Source organism: Neolamprologus multifasciatus, chromosome 7 (genome assembly GCF_963576455.1).
Source record: "Neolamprologus multifasciatus chromosome 7, fNeoMul1.2, whole genome shotgun sequence".
Classification (NCBI taxonomy): Eukaryota; Metazoa; Chordata; class Actinopteri; order Cichliformes; family Cichlidae; genus Neolamprologus; species Neolamprologus multifasciatus.
In genome coordinates this window covers 28,595,854-28,615,484 of record NC_140445.1, presented here as the reverse complement: position 1 = coordinate 28,615,484, position 19,631 = coordinate 28,595,854, and the positions used below count along the sequence as shown (strand labels likewise).

The window sequence follows — 19,631 nt, the reverse complement described above, 5'->3', positions numbered from 1 at the left end:
GCTATGTTTGTCCGTTTTATGTATGAGAGCTTAAACTTTAGTTTTAAACTGCAGGAACAATCGATAACTGAGGACTACCTTTGACCGTCTATCTCTCTTAACAGAATAAACCATACCACTGTCCATGCCTAATGGGCTGGAACTGTTTACAAGGCTAAAGGCAGAAGGAAATGTATAAAAGAGTCTAATTAAGTAATGCACCTTTACTCTTAATAATAAAAAAAAAAGTAAACGCAATTTGAATTGTGATTCTTTTGCTGCTGACTGTTTTCTAATCCATTCAATGCCTCCTTCATTTACCTTAATTTGTGTTCCTGATCACTCTGCTAATTTGTTGTCTTTTAGCGACTTTTGTATTAGTTCCAAAAAGGAGAACAGAATACAAACCAATTAAAGTCAAAAAGGCAGTACATAGTACATATACAGTACATATTGCTTTTTGTTTTTTCTCTACAAGAGTGAGTTAGTTGATGATGAAAGGGGAATTTATATGGAAATATATTTAATTTATATTTCATGCAGAGAAGTCTGTGTAAAATGAAGAAAGCTGCAGATGGTCAAGAATGTGACAGAGATAAAATACCAATCCATTTAAGCCACAAAGCGATGTGCAGAACACTTGAATGTAAGTAATCCACTGTCTGAGAAAAATCGTGAAAATCTTATCTCCAACTCAGATTTCAAAACTTAAAAACATGACTGACATGAAAGTAAAAGTTTCTGATTTGCAGCCACATAGTTATTTTCCAAAACAGACAAGTCCTTCAATGAAAATGAAAAAAAGTTCTCGTTCACTGCCCTTATAAACCACCTGCAAACTTTTATTTTTTGTTTAACATTCACACTGTCGCAGATCAACAACAAAAAAAATTCAGACGTAGATCTTTTTTTGTGCTTTTGCATATAGGGGGCACTGGGAAGCAGAGACACACGAAGGAAAACAAACTTTCTTTGTTGTGGAGAGGCTAAACATCAAATCTGTTATACTCAGGGTGTTAGGTGAAGTTGGGAAGAATTAAAGCCACTGAGACTCTTCGCTGACTTCAGAGCCAAACCGCTTTGTTGAGTGACAGGACTTTGAATGTGTTTACCATCCAATTTGCCTGTAGTCTTTCTCAGTCAGAGAAAGTGTCAGCAGAATTTTAATAAAGATGGCAAAGGGAGGAAAATGTTAACTTTCCCATTGTGTGAATAAAGTCCTTCACAGAGAATACACAGGGGAAAAGTATCAATGTGGTGTGCAACACGGTATTTACTTATCTACCGTAGGACACGTATCTATTACTTTTAGCTAACCTAACTATCCAACTATGACAGATCAGTCTCTAGGCCTGCGTGAGTGAAGCCTAAACTGACAGCTACATATTCATGCACCACATCTTTTTAAACACACAAAAAAATCACTCTTTGATCCCAGGAGGAGAAACAAATCCCTAGGGATGGTTGTATCATTGTATCAGGAAGGTTATTCCCCCCCCCCCAAAAAAAAAAAAAAAAAAAAATCTTCCAAATCAAACATAGGTAGCTACCTGCTATGGTGAGCCCTTGGGAAGAAAGGAAAAACAAACAATATTCCCCCGTCTTACCTTGTAAGTAGGCTTTACTTTTTGGGGTGAGAGCCGTTTATGGAGTGGACTAACCTTGCCTAACCTCCAGGTATTTTAGAGGAAAGGATACACTCCTTTCCTGCACACTTCTTTTCAAAGGTGTGAAAACAAATAGTTAGACTTGGCTCCATCATTATAAGGTCACATAGGCCTTTAAATTTTTATGTTATTTTATTTTTTATTGTAGGGTTGTGTAAGTTCACAACCAGTCGCCTTTTTTTTGCAAGGCCTGGATGACTGAGAATGTTCACAGACACACATTTATATTGGAAACGAGGAAGGACAATTGAATAATAGAAAATCAGTTGTGCACATCAACATAATAATTATTAAAAAAAAGATGTAAAAACTAAAGGTATAAAAAGGCAAGATCAACTCCATAATACAGTCTAAGGCCTGTAAAGTACAGTATATTCATGATGTAAGATGAGGAAATGTTATTTGTTTTTCTGGAAAAATTACCATGAAACTGTAAACTCCTTAAAATTACTTAGGCAGTACTTAAAAATTACTTGCAATAAAAAAAGTATTTTCTTGTAAAAACCTGAGTTGTTACGAAGAAATCTGTGTTAACAGAACAGAAAGTAAACCATTAAGTCCTACAATAAAGCTGATGTCCAAACACCTGACTTCCATCTGTGGGATCATATTGAAGTACAATACCTCACAACCTTTTATTTTACCCATTAACATACTGAAGCCATTTGGAGGCTTTAGAAATAACATGGCACTTTGGGGCATTTGCATTTGACCGACAGAAAATTAATCTGCCATGAATACATCATCAGTGGAAATTTTGCATAGTTTGAAAGCAAACACAACAGGCAGGCTTCACTAAAGTATAATGCCAGCAAGTCGATACAACAGTTTTGCACTTTGCTGACATGGTGACATTTTATTTCTGTTGCTCTTTGCTGGATCTTGTCCCACGCTAACACTGTTGTCCATCATTTCTAAGTCAAGCAATTGGCCTCTGAACAGGAAGAGACAAGGGGTCACACCAGGACATTAACAAGCAGAAGCTATTATTGGAGCACTACAGGGAGATGGCAGTCACCAACACAAACATTTTTTGAAGGCTTATACAGCGTGCCTAAGTACACGCATGCACAAACACAGTCCCACCCACTTTCCCCACACACACATGCACATGCATGCAAACACACGCACACAATACTCACTGTGTCACTCAAGAGGATAAATCCTGACAAGCATATCTTCAGCCTCTTAACTCTCAAGAAATCTTCTAATAAGTGGAAACGAAGACTTGATTAGAAAATAACTAACTCAAACTTGTTAAGATTGTATGAGACGCCTGAGGTTTTAAAAGGGAGAATTAGGAATTTCTTGTAGTAAGGCAGCTTATTCTACATCATATAACTATTGGATGGCAAATAATGCAGCTGCAGCCTTGCTGGCTTGCCAATACCTCTCTGCTGCTCAAGTATGCTTTGTCCAATCCAGGCTTAGAAGCCTGCTTCTTCATCTTACCGGGCCCTTGGGGTGTCACCAGAAGGTGGTGGGTGCTTATCGTGGTGCTGCCATGACAAACAAACCACCTTCTGGCATCTGCTCTTTGCAGCTACAAAAGAGTTTTTCTGTAAGCTCTGTTCAGACTCTGAGGCTTTGCCAGAATACAGGAGAATCCTGCTCAAAGGTGAGAGTGAGAGTCAAAATGCCAAACGTTGGCTGGTTCTAGCTTCTCAATGTGATGATATGCTGCTTTTTTTGGTTGAATTTCATTGTAAAGTGGGTCTTTTTTGGCAACTCTTGCACTGTAAAACAAATGTGTGTGTGTGCGTGAAGGCGTTAGTGAAGGCATCACACGGATTTCTGGGGAACTATCAAGGGCATTTTCTTTTCCATCTTCTAACTCAGGCAAAAATCCAAAATGGTCACAACAGTAACCCCTAATCTTTCGACTCCTCTTCACACAGCTTTGACAAAGTTCCACCATTATTTTCCAAACTTCACTTGAATGTTCTCTAAACTTCAGTAATGGATAAAAATGGGCACATAAAATGGCCATGGCTGTGAAAAAGTGTTAAATCACAATAATTCACGTTAAGCTTCATTTCATATAAAACAATCTCTGCTTGAAGCTGAACATTTCTTTGAGGATATTGTGTAAGGAAAGCTTTAGGTTTTTGTTTTTTTTTCAAAATGCTCATCTTTCAAATGCTCATCAATGTTCTTTTGTTTACTGGCCTGATGCTGAGCTCTTTGGCCAACAGAGGAATAGAGCCTGAGGTAAGGAGGGAGACAAAGGCCTGAAGAAAAATCAATGATAAGACAGCCCTCAGCTCACTCCCACCATGCATGAAAGGATCATCTTCAGCTTGACTCACTGTCGTAAATGATGTTTTATTCCATGCCTATTGTGAAGTGTAAATATTTTCCATCATTTCCAGATCTAAAGACTTTTGTTTCAGCACGCTTTGAGTTTTCTGTTTCTGATGTGAAACGCAGTTCTTGTATTGTTTGTCTCAAAAAAATAAAAGAAAAAAGAAATAAAAGATTCAGGCCTCATTTTTGCCAACCTCCTCCGTCCACTATAAAGTGCAAAATTTAACACCTAACGTCTAACACAGCAGTTGAGATGGGTGTTAAAGAGAGCAAGATCAAAGGGCAGTGCTTCAGAGATGAAGGCTACGTCCACACTAGCCCGGATAGATTTGAAAACAGTGTTTTTGTCTGAAAACGCTCCGCGTCAACACTAGCGTGTTCAGTCGTTTTCACACAGTTGTGTGTCCACATTGAAACGGCCCAAAACACTTACGTTCCAGTCCTGCGCATGCGCAAAAATGAGTGAGAATTAAAGAATTTGAAGAAAAGCTATCTGGAGCATGTACAAACCGATATTAATCTTTTTTAGGACTGTCAAAATTGAGAGCAATCAAAACAACTGCTGTACAATGCCCTCCGCTATCTTTGTTTAATTGGTCACATGACTAAAATGCGTCATCGTTTTAGAAAGTCTGCGTTTTAGAGTGTCCACACTGCGATGGGGAGAGAGCGTTTTCAAAACGCTGCGTTTTCTCAGTTTGGACGGGAGGCCAAAATGGAGAGAAAACACATTGTTTTCTCTCCATTTTGGTCATTTTGAAAACGCTCTCAAAAAAGAATACATTTCAAAACGGAGCTGCCCCATCGCAGTGTGGACACTCTAAAACGCAGACTTTCTAAAACGATGATGCATTTTAGTCATGTTAAACAAAATTAAACAAAGATAGCGGAGGGCATTATACAGCAGTTGTTTTGATTGCTCTCAATTTTGACAGCCCTATTAAAGATTAATATCAGCTTGTACATGCTTCAGATAGCTTTTCTTCAAATTCTTTAATTCTCACTTGCTTTTGCAACTTTGTACTTTTGAGTTACTTGCAGCAACAACTCCACCTCTTTGTTAGTCCATTTAAAAAACTCGGTGCTTTTCCTCGACATTTCAACGTTTCAAAGAGCCGGAAAGTAAATAAACTGCAGACAGAAATGAGGCAGGCATTTCTTCTTGCGTTTCACGCATGCGCAGTACTGGAGCGTAAGCGTTTTCGGCCAGTTCAATGTGGTCGCACAACTCTGTAAAAACGACTGAAAATGCTAGTGTGGACGCGGAGCGTTTTCAGGCAAAAACGACGTTTTCAAATCTATCTGTGCTAGTGTGGACGTATCGTAAAAACGTTATGGGCAGCTGAATTGTCAGAGTTGTTATCAGAATAGTAGGTGGAAAAAGACTGGACTGTCCCGACTCCTCTTAACAGCCCTGGTAATCAGATGATTAATTATTCGAGGCTTAATTAGGCCTGTGTTGACCCTGGTCCTGAGAAGCACTGATATATTTCACAATATGCTATCTGTATAGCACTGACAAAAGTTTATGAATTAAAAGAACAAAACAAAACAAAAAACTTTAATAAAAAATGTCTTTTCAGTTTTGAAGAATATATCTGAAAGGCAGAGTTTTAATAAAATGATAACACAATATTATTCCATTTTAAATGTTAAAAGGAAACTAACACCAAATATTAGTGTTCAGGTAAGGGACATTTAAAAATTGCCACTATTCAAAGGCAGCCATGTAACTCTGCATAGAAAACAGTTAATTAATAATTAACTGTTAAATAATTGGGATGTCTTAATGTAAGAGAAATATTTATAAAACTGTTTAAAAAAATTCTAGATTTGGGTGAAAGAAAATAAGTTTTACACACAATGACATTGCCATACATACAGTTAGTGCTACCAGGCTTTTGGTGTGTAAAACTGCTACGCTTATGCTTACTCTTGTTGCAAACAGCAACTGAACAAACTACCCCCAAATGCACATTGCAGTGCATAAGAAACCAGAATTATGTTGCCTAAATGTGCATTTACTGAAATGCGTTTGTGTCACATACTACTATTCTGGGCGGGTGTACAAAGAGAAATGCACTCTCCGACACACAGTTGCAGTCGCTTCACTGCACACAGTAGCAGATTGTGCATTATGGGACTTCTGAGAGCTGTTCAAAAGTGGACAGATTTCTGGGTTTTTTGTAGTTACTGAAGAGACCACATCTTCCCTCAGAACATTCAGAAATCCAAACATTCAGTAATCAAACTTGTCCAGAAGTAGTTATGTTTGTGAAAACCGAGACTAAAGCTTCAAGACTGACAGTCAGATATACTTTTCCGACTTAGCATAATGTAGATAAGGTACTGTAGGCATGCTTTCTGTATACTTACTTATTCAACAGTTACAGATAAGCTCATCCCAATTCACATACCAGAATGAACTTTTCTGGAGTATTTATTTTAAATCATTTTTTAAAAGTGCCATTCTTTTGGGAAATAAAAAAAATTGCCAAGCTAACAAAAAAATATTTTCCACAGTTTCCACACTCAGCATACCAGGTGCTTCCTCGTATTTCTGACCTTATGAAATGACTCAGTGCTTAATAAGACATGCAATAGTCTTAAAGCGATTCTGTACCTGTTTGCTGACTTTTCTGCACTTCATGTTTTGTGTTACTGGTGTCAGTGAAAAGATAGGAGTGAAGAGGCTGTCATATTCATCTCCTTTATGCAGTCTTGCACCCGTGCACCTTTGTGAACTCACGTAACTATTCTGAGCACTTCAGTCAACATCAGAATACATAAAATCCACAAGGGCTTAAGCTGCCAGCACACAGTTTGCACATTTGTATTCAGCTGCTGCTGTTTGAAGCGGTCAAAGTTTTTCCATTGAGGAATGTCAGCTTTCTATTCTTTGGGGGCTTAATAATGTGGCTATTTTTTTTCTTTATGTTTGTCAAGCCAAGACAGTATTTGTTATTAAGAATGTGAGGCAGAGAACGTTTGTGAAAGGTGAAAGATTGAAATCATCATACCCACTTTATGCGTATTAGATCATCTAGTTGTCATAGAAATTGGTTATTCTCTAAATTCAAAAAAATCTGATCAAGATGTATTAATGAGTTCAGAACTGAAATTTAATGCACTTTATTTTTAAACACCAGATTATTTAAAGTTCACTTAGCATTTGATAGCAATGTGTCATGGTCCCCGTGCCTGCCCAGCCGGCCTCACAAGGCTACACTTGTGTTTTTGCTTTCTCTCTCTCTCTCTCCCCTACCTCTCTGCCTGGGCGGAGCTCACTGCTGGCTCCCGCCCTTGGCTCACACACCTGTTGGCGATCAGCTGATTTTCCGACTACTATTTGAGGCTGGGCCACAGATCTTCCCATCGCTGGATGATTGTTGTGCTACTAACGTTAGTCTCTCTTCCCAGCTCCCGTGGTCTTGTACCTTTACGCCCTACCTTCGTGACTTGTGAGTGATTTTTCCCTTTCTTGTTCCAGTTTACTTTCCCGGACCTGTGACCTCCCAGCTGTACGAACGTGTGTGAGTTGGATGTGAAAACGTGAGCGAGCGGGAGAGAGAGAGCCTTCCTCTAATCCCTTGGAACCCTTGATTTTCCCCCGTCACTTATCGCACTGGTGTGTAAATAAACGGTGCTCTGAGACGTCAACCTGTTCTGCGCTTGAGTCCCTGCTTTCAGATTGTGACACAATGTTAAACAAATAAATGTTTATGATGGATCACAGTAGGTTCACTACCAGTGTTGGGAAGGTTACTTTTAAAATGTATTCCACTACAGATTACAGAATACATGCCCTAAAATGTATTCTGTAACGTATTCCGTTACAGAAGTTTCTGAATACTTTGGATTACTTAACATATTATCATGCTTTTTACAACTACATTAATGTACTATTGCTGTGTGATTTATTACTATTACTGAAGGTCCGCGGCTCCGAACCGTAGTAAAGGGACCTCTGACTAATACGGTTCCGTGTCGGGCTCGTAGCCGAAAAATAGCTTTACTTTGTTGTGTGGGTCAACTCTGCTTGCGAGAGACAGAGAGAGGCGTTGAAAGGCTGCTCCAACGGAACTTATTGTTTCGGAGGAAAACATGAACAAAGCGTACAGTCGAGTCTTAATAGCTTACTTACAACTGGGCTCGTCAGGCACTCTTCTTGGCTGCAGTGGTTATTATTATATTTACATGCTTCCAGCTCCCGTTTTTGCTCGATGACAACTCGTACTTTTCAACTCTCCTTTTTCTCCCTCCTCGTGCTCACATACACATAACGAGTATGGCAGTCCATTCTCCCTGCAGCACGGACTGCACTGCCCATGAGGCCACATTCTGCATTCTGCCTATTAGCTTAGCATAACAACAACAACAAAAGCGCTCTCTCACCCAGGAAACACGCAGAGCAAGAGCGTCACCCTGTAACCATGGCAACCGTAACGCTGCCACCTGGAACAACAGAACGTAGCTGTCAAACAAAACCCAAACAGTCCTGACCCGCCACAATATGAAACAGGAAAGTACCGCCGTGTAATCCATTTATTTCAACAAAGTAACTGTATTCTAAATACCACCTTTTTAAACGGTACCTGTAACGGAATACACTTACTCATTCTTCTGCCCTCAGCTGAATGTCTCTATCCAGCTTATGCAGAGAGCTAAACATTAAATGGCTTCAGTAAACACTCAGGAGACCGCGTAGCATTCTTCAGAGCTTTACTGATCCTTATTTTTCTTTTTGTAAAACTGTAATAACAGAAACAGAATACAGTGTATTCACTCTCCATACAAATACACAAAGATTACATTAAATATTGTTGACTTATGTAAACAATCACTACACAATCTCAGTATCAACACATGTCAAGAGATACAGCTAACACTACATGCTGGTAGGCTTCATGTTAGCAGGCTAAACAAAGGGCTAACAGCTAGCTTGTGCTAGTAATGTAACAAACTCGCTAAACACACAAGAAACTCATTACTTTGCTGAACAAGGTACTAATAAGTGAGAACAATAAACCGTTTTGCCACACTTACAGATTATGCCTTTTCAAGGGCGTCAGATGCAGGAAATTACAGAGACACAGAGAAATGGACCTCCCCTGTCGAGCACTGGGAGAAAACCACTGCTTGCGCTCTAACATGGCGCTACCCTGTCAACCCACTAGATGGCAGGCTTTGCCCAGACAAGATCAAGAATAAACATATTTTCTGACACGTTGCAACAGTTAATTACAGAACGAATGATTATGACCCGCCATATAACAAACTTATAAAAAACATACCTTAGAAATAACAGGAGGTACAGAATACTCCCCGCCTGACGTCTGCAGGACGTCACACCAACTAAAGCTGAATCCCACTATTACAAAGGATATTAAGAGTCTTTCAGACTTAGCCCTTAGGTACCAGTAAGACGACTTCACTGATGGGTCTCAGGTACACTCTACATTCGCCACTGCGGATGATCTTGACTTCGATCTTCCTTACTCTGCCATCTTGACTGGGAAAGGTCTTTGTGACTAGCCCTAGTGGCCAGTCAATCCTGTTTTCTTGTCCCTCTTTGAGCAGGACCACATCTCCAATTTGTAGATTGGGCTTTGATGCCCTCCACTTGCGACGACCCTGTAGTCCGCTGAGGTACTCTCTCCTCCATCGTCCCCAGAAGACGTTGGCCAGGTACTGTACACGTCTCCATTGCGCTCTAAACAGGTCCTGATCGTGGAACTGACCTGGTGGTACTGGGGGCGCACCAACCTTTTGTGTGAGTAGCATGGCAGGAGTGAGAATCTCAGGATGCTCTGAGTCAGCAGAAACTGTGGTAAGTGGCCTTGAGTTGACTATTGCAGTGACCTCCGCCATGAATGTCACTAACACCTCATGTGTGAGCTTTGCATTTCCGTGCTGCAGCAGCATTACGTCAAGGATCCGCCGACTGACGCCAATCATGCGCTCCCAAGATCCAGCCATGTGCGATGCATGTGGAGGGTTAAATTGCCACTCACAGTCTGTCTCCAAGATACGTGTTGATTTTGTCATTATGACAACCCTTCTTGTCGATTTGGAATTCTCTGCAAGCACTCACAAAGTTTGTGCCGCAGTCGGATCTGAGTAGTTTAAGAGCACCTCGCATGGCAACGAAACGGCCTGTCCCGTTTGGCTCTTTTGCCATCAGAATTATTGTCTAAAGGCGAAGAAAGATGCCCAATGGATTTTCTTTACCAAATTGACCATCCCAGCTTTGCCGTAATGGTCCATTTGATTCACCTTTTATTATTTACTTTATTTTCACTTGCTGAATACGGGACAGACTTGACTGGGGGAAAGAAAAGGGAGAAAGAAAGAGGGAAAGCAAAACAAAAACCAACAGAATAAGCAGAAAACAAAAATACATATATCGATCACCTGGATCACCTGTTGAGAAAGAAAAAAGAAAACAAGCAGAAGAAAACGAGAGTAATAGAATAAACAACATCACAATGATATATGGGAATATGACAGTAAATACTAAATATTAAACATTATTGTGCAGCACGTAAGATCGACAGCACAGTGTGCTTTGAGGTAGGAGCCAAAAAGGGTGTAGTTTGTGTGTGCAGGTATGGAGGAGATCAAAACTCCAGACATCCAGAGGCCCCCAGAACACAAGAGACCAAGGAAGACCAACAGAGGGGCAGCCGTGCCACTGTCCCAGAAAGAGCTGAGGAGAGTCCCAGATGAGGGGTCATTCAGCAGCCACGGAGCAGAAGCCGGAGGGGTTGCAGTGACGTGCCCGTGAGCTCTGCCAGCAGCCAGCTGTGCCTGAGTGACCGAGCCCCAGGCCGAGAGGCCGGGGGCACCCCACCTCCGAAGTGGCCCGAGTGAGCCCCAGGCTCCAGGCCCCGATAAGCAGCCGCCAAGGAGTGAGCCAGTGTGTACCTGGACGCCCATCCCCGGACACAAAGAACCACCAACACACCGATGTCTGAGGGAGTCCGCCCCCGGCAGGGAAGTGGAGGGGGGAGATAGGCCTCCAAACCTTGGAGGGCCTGAGATGTCCTCAGAGAGGTGGCGTCTGATACCCAACCTGACATATAGACACAGACATACAGGCACACACAGATACAAACATCCATTCCCACCCTCATGCTCTCATATGCACTTACTCCACACTCAACCAACGTGGAGACAGACATAAAGAGACGCTGTACACACAATCACACTCCCCAAGCGTACTCTACGAACCGGGTCTAGGTACCCTTGCCCCTGGAGGGGGGAACTGCACCCAGACCCAGGTGGTGCTACCCTTTTCCCTGCGGTGGGGAGAAGCAGACCGCCCCGACTCCGCAGCAGCAGGGAGGCCCCACATTCCGACCCCAGTCGGACGGCCAACTCCTCCCCCGCTCCAGCAGGCCGCAGAGAACGGGGGTGAGAGAAGACTCCTAACCTCCCTCCACCCGCTCATTGTAGTGTTGATGTATGTGTGTTCTAAGGTGCATTTAAAACCCAGGAGGGCATGGAGCTACCTGCCCCAGAGAGCAGCAGGTAAGCGCATAGCCCCTCCTGCTCGCCCTCAATGTCTACGTGTATTTAAAATTGAGAGGTGGGCAACGACGCCGAGGTGAGGTGTACACCCTGGTGGTAATTTGGATTCCGTGTGGCGTGCCCACCCCCAAGCTCCTATATGTATGTGTAATGAGAGTGTGAGTAATGTGAATGTCTAAGTTGTGGGATAAAATTGAGGCAGAGGCAGCCAGAAGGGGACGGGGACGGGGACGGGGGGGGTTACCTCCTCTGCACCCTGGTGACACACCCCTACTCCAAGGCCCTGCATGTGTGGGTGGTTGTGGTGGAGCGGGAAGAGGGAGGCAGCTGGAGATGGGGAGGGAAGGAAGGGAGGGGCAAGTGACCCCTTCCTGGGGCCAGCTCCCCCGCTGACCCCAGTAGGCACCCCCATACTCCGCGACCCGCCAGGGAAAGGGGGCCCAGGCCCATCCGAACCGGGGCCCAGTGCAGCGGCGCCGCCCAGCCCCACAGAGCCCAGGACAGTCCACCCAACCCCACCACAGAGAAAACTGCACCCACCCCATCATCCACTCATCTTCCAGACTACATAAGACAATAGACACCCAGGCTGAGATCTTCCTCCACCTCTCCTGTATCTCCCCCTCTTGCAGAGAGAGTTCCTGAAGAGAGGAACGCTCCTGCAAGATGTGACAACCCCCCCCCCACCAGTTGAAGAGCCCCCCAGGTGGCTCGACGCACCGGCGGCACCCTGTGCCAGAGCCGGGCCCCAATACACCCACCCGCCCACAACCCCGGCAACACACCAACCAGGACCCAAGCCCCCGAGGCCAGGCCAGGGCCCCAGGCCAGAGCCGGAGCGCCCCCAGAACCTCACGCCCGTCCCGGATCCACCCAGGGGCAGCCAGGCTACCAGGTCAGTAACCCCCGTCCGTCAGCACAGACCCTCCCCTAGCCCTGCTGCACGCAGCCACGAGGAAACCGTCACCGAAGAGCCAACAGAGCCCCTAATTGGCCATGACCGCTACCCCGGGTTGAGCCCCCCAAGGAAGATGCTCCCGGGGAACCCCTCGACGCCCTAAGCCTGACCCTACCCCCACACCAATCACAACAGTGAAGGCGAGACCAAACTATGACCCCCACCCCCACTAGGTGATGGAGCTGATCAAAGGAGCCCAGAGCGATTGATCTGATGTGGTGGCAGAGGCTGTATCAAGACTAATGTAATCTAATAGATAATTTCTATATTGGTTAGAATTAAGATTGTTTTTATTTTTCCAGTTCATGAGGACTGTTTTCTTGGCTATGCATAGGGCAGTGAAAACCATATGGGCTATATTCTTTTCTGAAGTGACATTATCTAAGCTGCCCAACAAACACACTAAAGGGGAAGTTGGAATGTTACATTTCAGACACTTTGATAAGTCTTCACATATCTCGCGCCAAAACTTCTGAACTGGTGGACAGAACCAAAGAGTGTGGATATAATTGTCCGGTGAATTGGTTTGGCAGTGTGAGCAGTTGTTGGTAGACGTAAAGCCCATCTTGAACATCCGATGACCTGTATAGTGCACTCTATGTAGTATTTTGTATTGAATTAATTGAAGACTGGGATTTCTGATTAGATTAAAGGTTTTTAAGAAAATCTGAGACCAGAAGTTTTGGTCTCAGTTAACTGATAAATCCGCTTCCCATTTTGCAATAGGAAGTGATATTGATTCATCTGTTTTAGAAAGCATTCTGTATATTTTGGATAGTAATTTGGGGGTTTTAAGAGTAATACATTGAACCACACTTGGTGGTGTTTGTAGTTCAACTTGACCCGGTTTAAATTTCTTTTTTATTATGGACTTAATTTGTTGATATTCTAAAAATCTTTTCTTGTTGATCCCATATTGTGGGACTAGTCTGTCAAATGAAATAAATTCTGTTCCTTCTAGTATATGTTCTACATATTTGATTCCTTTACCACTCCAATCTGAAAAGTTTATCATATTATTGTTTTGTAATATGTCAGGGTTGTTCCAGATAGGTGTACGTTTGCATGGGATTAATGAAGACTCTGTCAACTTCAGAAACTCCCACCATGCTGTCAGAGAAGAGCTGATGTTGATGCTTTTGAAGCATTCATGTCGTTGGATGTTTGAGCTGATAAATGGTAGATCTGAAATCTCTAGATTATTGCAAAGTGCTTGTTCTACATCTAGCCAAGGTTCATCTAAGAGGGTATGTTTTAGCCATCCTGAGATAAACTGAAGCCTGTTGGCTAAGAAGTAGTGCTGAAGGTTAGGTAGTTCTAATCCTCCTTTATCCTTGGTCTTTTGTAGTGTTTTTAAGCTTATACGTGGGGGCTTATTTTTCCAAAGGAATGTGGACATATATGAATCTAGAGATCTGAACCAATCTTGCGGCGGTTTAGTTGGGATCATTGAGAATAAATAATGGTAATACCATCATTTTTATAGCAGCAACCCTTCCCATGAGTGATATGGGTAGACATTTCCATCTAGCCAGATCACCTTCTACTTTCTTTAAAAGTGGGGTATGGTTTAATTTAGTTAGATCTGCAAGCTTGGGAGAAATATTAATACCTAAATATTTTATATTTCCCGATTGCAGTGGAGTAGAAGAGGAATTATGGAAGGAGCAATTAATCGGAAGGACTATAGATTTTGACCAGTTAATTGAGTAATCTGATATTCTTGCCAAAGAGTTTATCAATTCAATCACCCCAGAGATATTGGTTTGTGAATTTTGGAGAAAGAGTAACACATCATCCGCATAAAGGCTGATTTTATGTTCCACGTTCTCGCATTTTATGCCCTTAATTGCTGAATTCTGTCTAATTGCTGCTGCTAGTGGTTCGATAAAAATTGCAAACAGTGAAGGGGAGAGTGGGCATCCCTGCCTGTTGCCCCTCAGGAGACATAAGCTGGAGGATTTCTGGTAATTTGTTCTGGCACAAGCTGTTGGGGAATTATATAATATTTTTAACCAGTTGATGAAAGAAGATCCAAAACCAAATTTGTGTAAAGTTGCAAATAGAAATTTCCAGTTAACTCTGTCAAACGCTTTTTCTGCATCTAAGAAAAATATTGTAGTTTCAAGGTTTTTACTGTATGAGTAGTCTATCAAATTAAGTAATCTACGTGTATTTGTTGATGAGTGCCTACCTTTTATGAAACCAGTTTGGTCAGGATGAATTAAGAGGGGGGTTATTTTCTCTAGTCTCTTCGAGAGAGCTTTGCAGATTATTTTGAGGTCTACATTTCTAAGGGATATTGGACGATAGCTTGAGGGATATACAGGGTCTTTGCCTGGTTTTAGCAGGAGATTAATGTTTGCAGAATTCATATTTGATGGAAGTCTGCCCTTTTCTTTGATTTCTAACAACGTTCTGTAAAAAACTGGTGCTAGAATCGTCCAGAATTCTTTGTAGAATTCTGCAGGAAAGCCGTCTGGACCTGGAGCCTTATTATTGGACATACTTATCAGGGCTTCCTGGAGTTCACCTGATGTCAGTGGCCAATCCAGTGCCATTGCTTGAGAGTCTAATAATTTTGGGAGAGTTATGTTGTCTAAAAACTGATCAATTTCCTTTTTAGATGGGTTTATTTGTGGTGAATACAACATTTTATAGAAATCCCTGAAAATGTTGTTTATTTGTTTCGGTTCATATATTGTGTTCCCAGATGAATCTTGAACAGCACATATAGTTGTTTTTTCTTTATTTATTTTTAGCTGGTTTGCTAGAAATTGACCGGATTTATTACTATGTTCATAATTTTGTAAGCGTAGTCTTTGTACTAAGAATTTTGTTTTTTTTATCAATTATCTCATTTAATTCTAGTTTTGTTTTGCGTATTTTGTTCAATGTTTCCTGATCTTGGTGGGACGCGTAGGCTTCTTCTAATGATTTGATGGTTTTTTCTAATTCCTGAATATTTTTGTTTTCTTTTTATGTGATGAGAAAGAAATTATTTTACCTCTCATCACAGCTTTCCCTGCTTCCCATAAAACAGAAGCTGATGTTCCGGGAGTGTCATTAAAGTCTAAATATGAAGTCCACTCTTTTTTAAAATATTTAATAAAGTCTTCATCTTTAAGCAGTGATGTATTAAATCTCCAGTTTTTATTTGGCATAGTATTATTCTTGTGCATTAGTGTTAAAGATACAGGAGCATGATCGCTGACAGCTATAGGGTGAATCTCAGTGTCTGAAACGTCACTCAGCAGTGAGCTGCTGACCAAAAAATAATCCAGACGAGAGTAGGAGTGACAAACATGTGAAAAAAAAGTATATTCCTTACTGGTGGGGTGAAGGGAGCGCCATGCATCGCAAAGACCAAAGTCGCTCATATACTGTTTGATTATATTTGTGGACTGCCAATTACGCTGAGTTCCTGCTGTATTGAGCCTATCCATTTCTTCATTTAGTCCAAGGTTGAGGTCGCCTCCAAGCACAAGTGTGCCATCTAAGTGTTAAGAGAGTGCACTGAAAAAACCTTGAAAGAATGAGGGATCATCAACATTTGGACCATATACACTTACAATACATAGCTTTTTATCAAGTATAGATAGTTTAATGATTAAGAATCTGCCCTCTGGATCTATAACTGTATCGAGTACTGTGAAATTAATTTTTTTATGGATTAAAATTGCTACTCCCCTTTGTCTAGAATTATAACAAGCTGAGAACACATTAGGAAACTCAGGTGTTTTAAGTTCATTCGAACCTCTAAGAGGTCTGTGGGTCTCTTGTAAAAGGACAACATCTGCCTGTAGTTTTTTGAGTTGGTTAAATATTTTTAACCTCTTTTCTCTGGAGCCAGCTCCATTTATATTCCATGTAACGAATCTTAGTGCACCCATAGATGTCTGTGCATAACTAGTAGAGGTGGGGGAAAAAATCGATACTGCGTAGTATCGCGATATTTTGTTTGCCAATAATGTATCGATACAGGGACAGCAGACATCGATATTTTGTTCCAAAAACTTCCAGTCCACCAGATGGTGCGGTTGAGCTTTTTCTTTAGTGAGGTCAGCAGAGGTTAGGTGAGCACATGGGAAAATTGATCAAACAAAGATGGAGGAAGAGAAAGAGATCAGGAAAGCGCCATCTGCGTTTAAATCAAACGTCTGGGAGTACTTTGGATTTTTTAACAAGGATGGAACAAATGAGATGGATATGACACACGGGATTTGCAAGGTGTGTCATATGAAAATAAAGTACTCTGGGAATACTACGAACATGAGGGCCCATCTTACACGGCACCATCCAAAAATAGCATTAACCGCGGACGGGAAAGCTAGCTCTAAATCAGCTCCACTGAAAGATCAACCAACGCTGGACACTCTTAGCTTAGCAAAGCTATCTCCCAATTCAGAGCGAGCTAAGAAAATAACACAATCTATCACGTACTTCATCTGCAAAGACCTGCGTCCTTACAACATTGTGGAAAACGAGGGCTTTTCTTACATGATCAAGACGCTGGAACCCAGGTATGTGATACCATCACGACGTTTTTTCGCGGACACAGCCGTACCCAATCTCTACATAGATGTGAAGCGTAAAGTTGAGGAAAGTTTGAGCACAGCAGAAAGGGTTGCATTAACTTGCGACGCATGGACCTCGCGGGCTGTGGATTCATATGTGACTATAACAGCTCATTATCTCACAGCGGACTGGCAACTGCTGTCTTACGTTCTCCAAACTCGAAATTTACATGAAAGTCACACCGGAGCGAACATTGCAAATCTCCTGCAAAATGCAGCACAGGAATGGGGGATTGCCGACAAAAATCTGGTGGTTGTCACTGACAATGCTTCTAATATGACAATTGCCACTCAGCTAGCGGGATACCTGCATGTGAAGTGTTTCGCACATACGCTCAATCTGGCATCACAACGAGCCTTAAACCTGCCTGCAGTAGCCAGGGTCTTGGGGAGAGTGCGGCGCATAACTGGGTTTTTCAATAGAAGCACAGTGGCAAACCACGCTCTGGAGCAAAAACAGAAAATGTTACAGCTCCCGACTCACAAGCTCAAGACCGACGTCTGCACGAGATGGAACAGTGCTTATGACATGCTCCAGCGTTTCCTTGAACAACAACCTGCGATTTGTGCAGCGCTGCTGTCTCCCGAAATCAGAAAGAGTAGCACAGATATCTTTACTCTAAATGAGACGGATATTGGGAACACTGAAGAAATTGTCCGGGCCTTGAAGTCAATGCAAGTTGCGACTACTGTGATGTCTGAGGAAAAGAATCCTACTCTGTCTCTCGTAGCACCACTGCTAGCACAGCTGTTGCATGACACCCAAGACAACATTGGTGACACAGCGCTGGTCAGAAACATCAAGCAAAGTATCAGTCAAGACCTTAAGAAGAGATATGCCAGCACAGTCGAGAGGAACACCCTCTACACAGCATCAGCTCTCGACCCACGCTTTAAAACCCTGCCGTTCCTGTCACTGGAGGAAAGACAGGAAACCTATGCCAGAGTGGTTGCTGAGGCTATAACCCTTCAGGTAAGCAAAAATTCTGGTGTTATAATTTAAATAACTTACTTACAATATTAGTAGATCGGTGATATTTTTGTCATTTTGGTAATATTCTATTTAACAATTAAATACATTAATTATAATTTGCTAACATATTACTGCATACTAAAAGATATAAAATATTTATTTTCTCCCTCTCTCTGTATGTGTGTGGGTTTTCTACAGGAAGAAAAGAGGCAGCAGCCCATCTGTGAGCCAGAAGCCCATGAACATCATGAGAAACCTGACGAGACTGAACAAAATCCCAGACCCCCTCTCATACCAGCCAAGATGAGGAAGTCTTGTGGGTTAACAGACTTGCTTGGTCAGACTTATGGTGATGTTGGAGCCCCACCAAAATCATTATCTGCCACAGCTGAGGAGGAGGTGAAAAAATACCAGGAGGTCACGTCACTGGCACTCACAGAAGACCCACTAAGCTGGTGGAAATCCCATGAGGAAGTCTATCCTTTCCTAGCCACTCTGGCAAAAAGATACCTTTGTATCCCAGGTACTAGTGTCTCGGCTGAAAGAGTCTTCTCAACCGCTGGAGACATCGTCACAGCAAAACGAAGCAACATGTTGATCAGCTCCTTTTTCTGAGCAAGAATGCTGACATTGCTTCACTGTCCAATTGTGTTTAACTTTTTAGGGCAGCAACAAACAGGACAGTTTACTTATTTTAATTTAAGAAATGTTTTATTTTATTTAAATTTAAAACTTTTTTATTTAATGTAAAATTATATTTTGTTTTAAGCTATAATTGTACCAGATACTTACGTTCAGTTAAGTTGGTTACTAGACTGTTATAAGAACCGTTCACTTTGTCCTTCGTCAGCAATAAAACTGACTGACATGAGAGAAAGACTGAGTGTGAGACTTTATTATTAGATAAAATGAATATTGATAAAGTTTACCTTCATGGACAAATTCTGCAGTAGAAAAAATATGTGATAAATCATAAAATATCGTATTGCAATACTCAGAATATTGCAAAAATATATATATATAAAAAAATCGCAATAATATCGTATCGTGAGTTAAGTATCATGATAATATCGTATCGTGGGGTGTATGGTGATTCCCACCTCTAATAACTAGGGGTGTACTCTGTGTCGCTTAGACAGGTGGAGAGAATACATCACTTGTTCATAAATAAGGAGAGGGAGAGAGAGAAAAAATGTGTGGCGAGATGCTCCCTGAGTCTGACTATGTGTTTGCATATTTACTAATATGAGTACACTTGGCTTAAGTGTGTGTATCCTGTAGGTCTGTGTGCGCTGTCTGACTGATGTAAATGTGCTGCCGTTGAGCGCATGACTGTGCGTGATCGTGCGGTGAGTATGTGTCGAAATAAATGATGTTGTTTGTGGATGAGTGTGGAAGCAGGTGATCGAAGCAGTGAAAGAAATAAAGAAAGAAACCAAGGACAAGGGTGAGCAGCATAAAAACAAGAGGGGGAAAAGAGAGAAAAGAAAACGTAAACATTCCAATTAAATCACTGATAGAGAGTGACGGTGTTAATACTGCTATGAAATCACATTTAAGATGCGATTTGATACCGGTAAGTTAAACAGATGTTAATGCAAGTTAGTGTGAGTGGATAGGGAAAGGGTGTAGCGGAT

General features: G+C 41.9%; 1 protein-coding gene across 1 annotated transcript; it reads left to right on the top strand.

The window, feature by feature from the left end:
- Window positions 1-14,443: 14,443 nt before the first annotated feature.
- Window positions 14,444-18,609, top strand: LOC146514486 (E3 SUMO-protein ligase ZBED1-like). The gene is made up of 2 exons (XM_085167700.1): window positions 14,444-17,994; window positions 18,193-18,609. Exons 1-2 carry the CDS (start codon window positions 16,552-16,554, stop codon window positions 18,607-18,609), a joined length of 1,860 nt encoding a protein of 619 aa, XP_085023826.1. The 5' UTR covers window positions 14,444-16,551.
- Window positions 18,610-19,631: the final 1,022 nt, after the last annotated feature.

Bases quoted from the DNA above. Each gene is read 5' to 3' on its own strand.
- LOC146514486 (XM_085167700.1), top strand. From the start codon at position 16,552: ATGGAGGAAGAGAAAGAGATCAGGAAAGCGCCATCTGCGTTTAAATCA. The intron at 17,995-18,192 runs GTAAGCAAAAAT...GGTTTTCTACAG, and splicing joins CTGAGGCTATAACCCTTCAG to GAAGAAAAGAGGCAGCAGCC.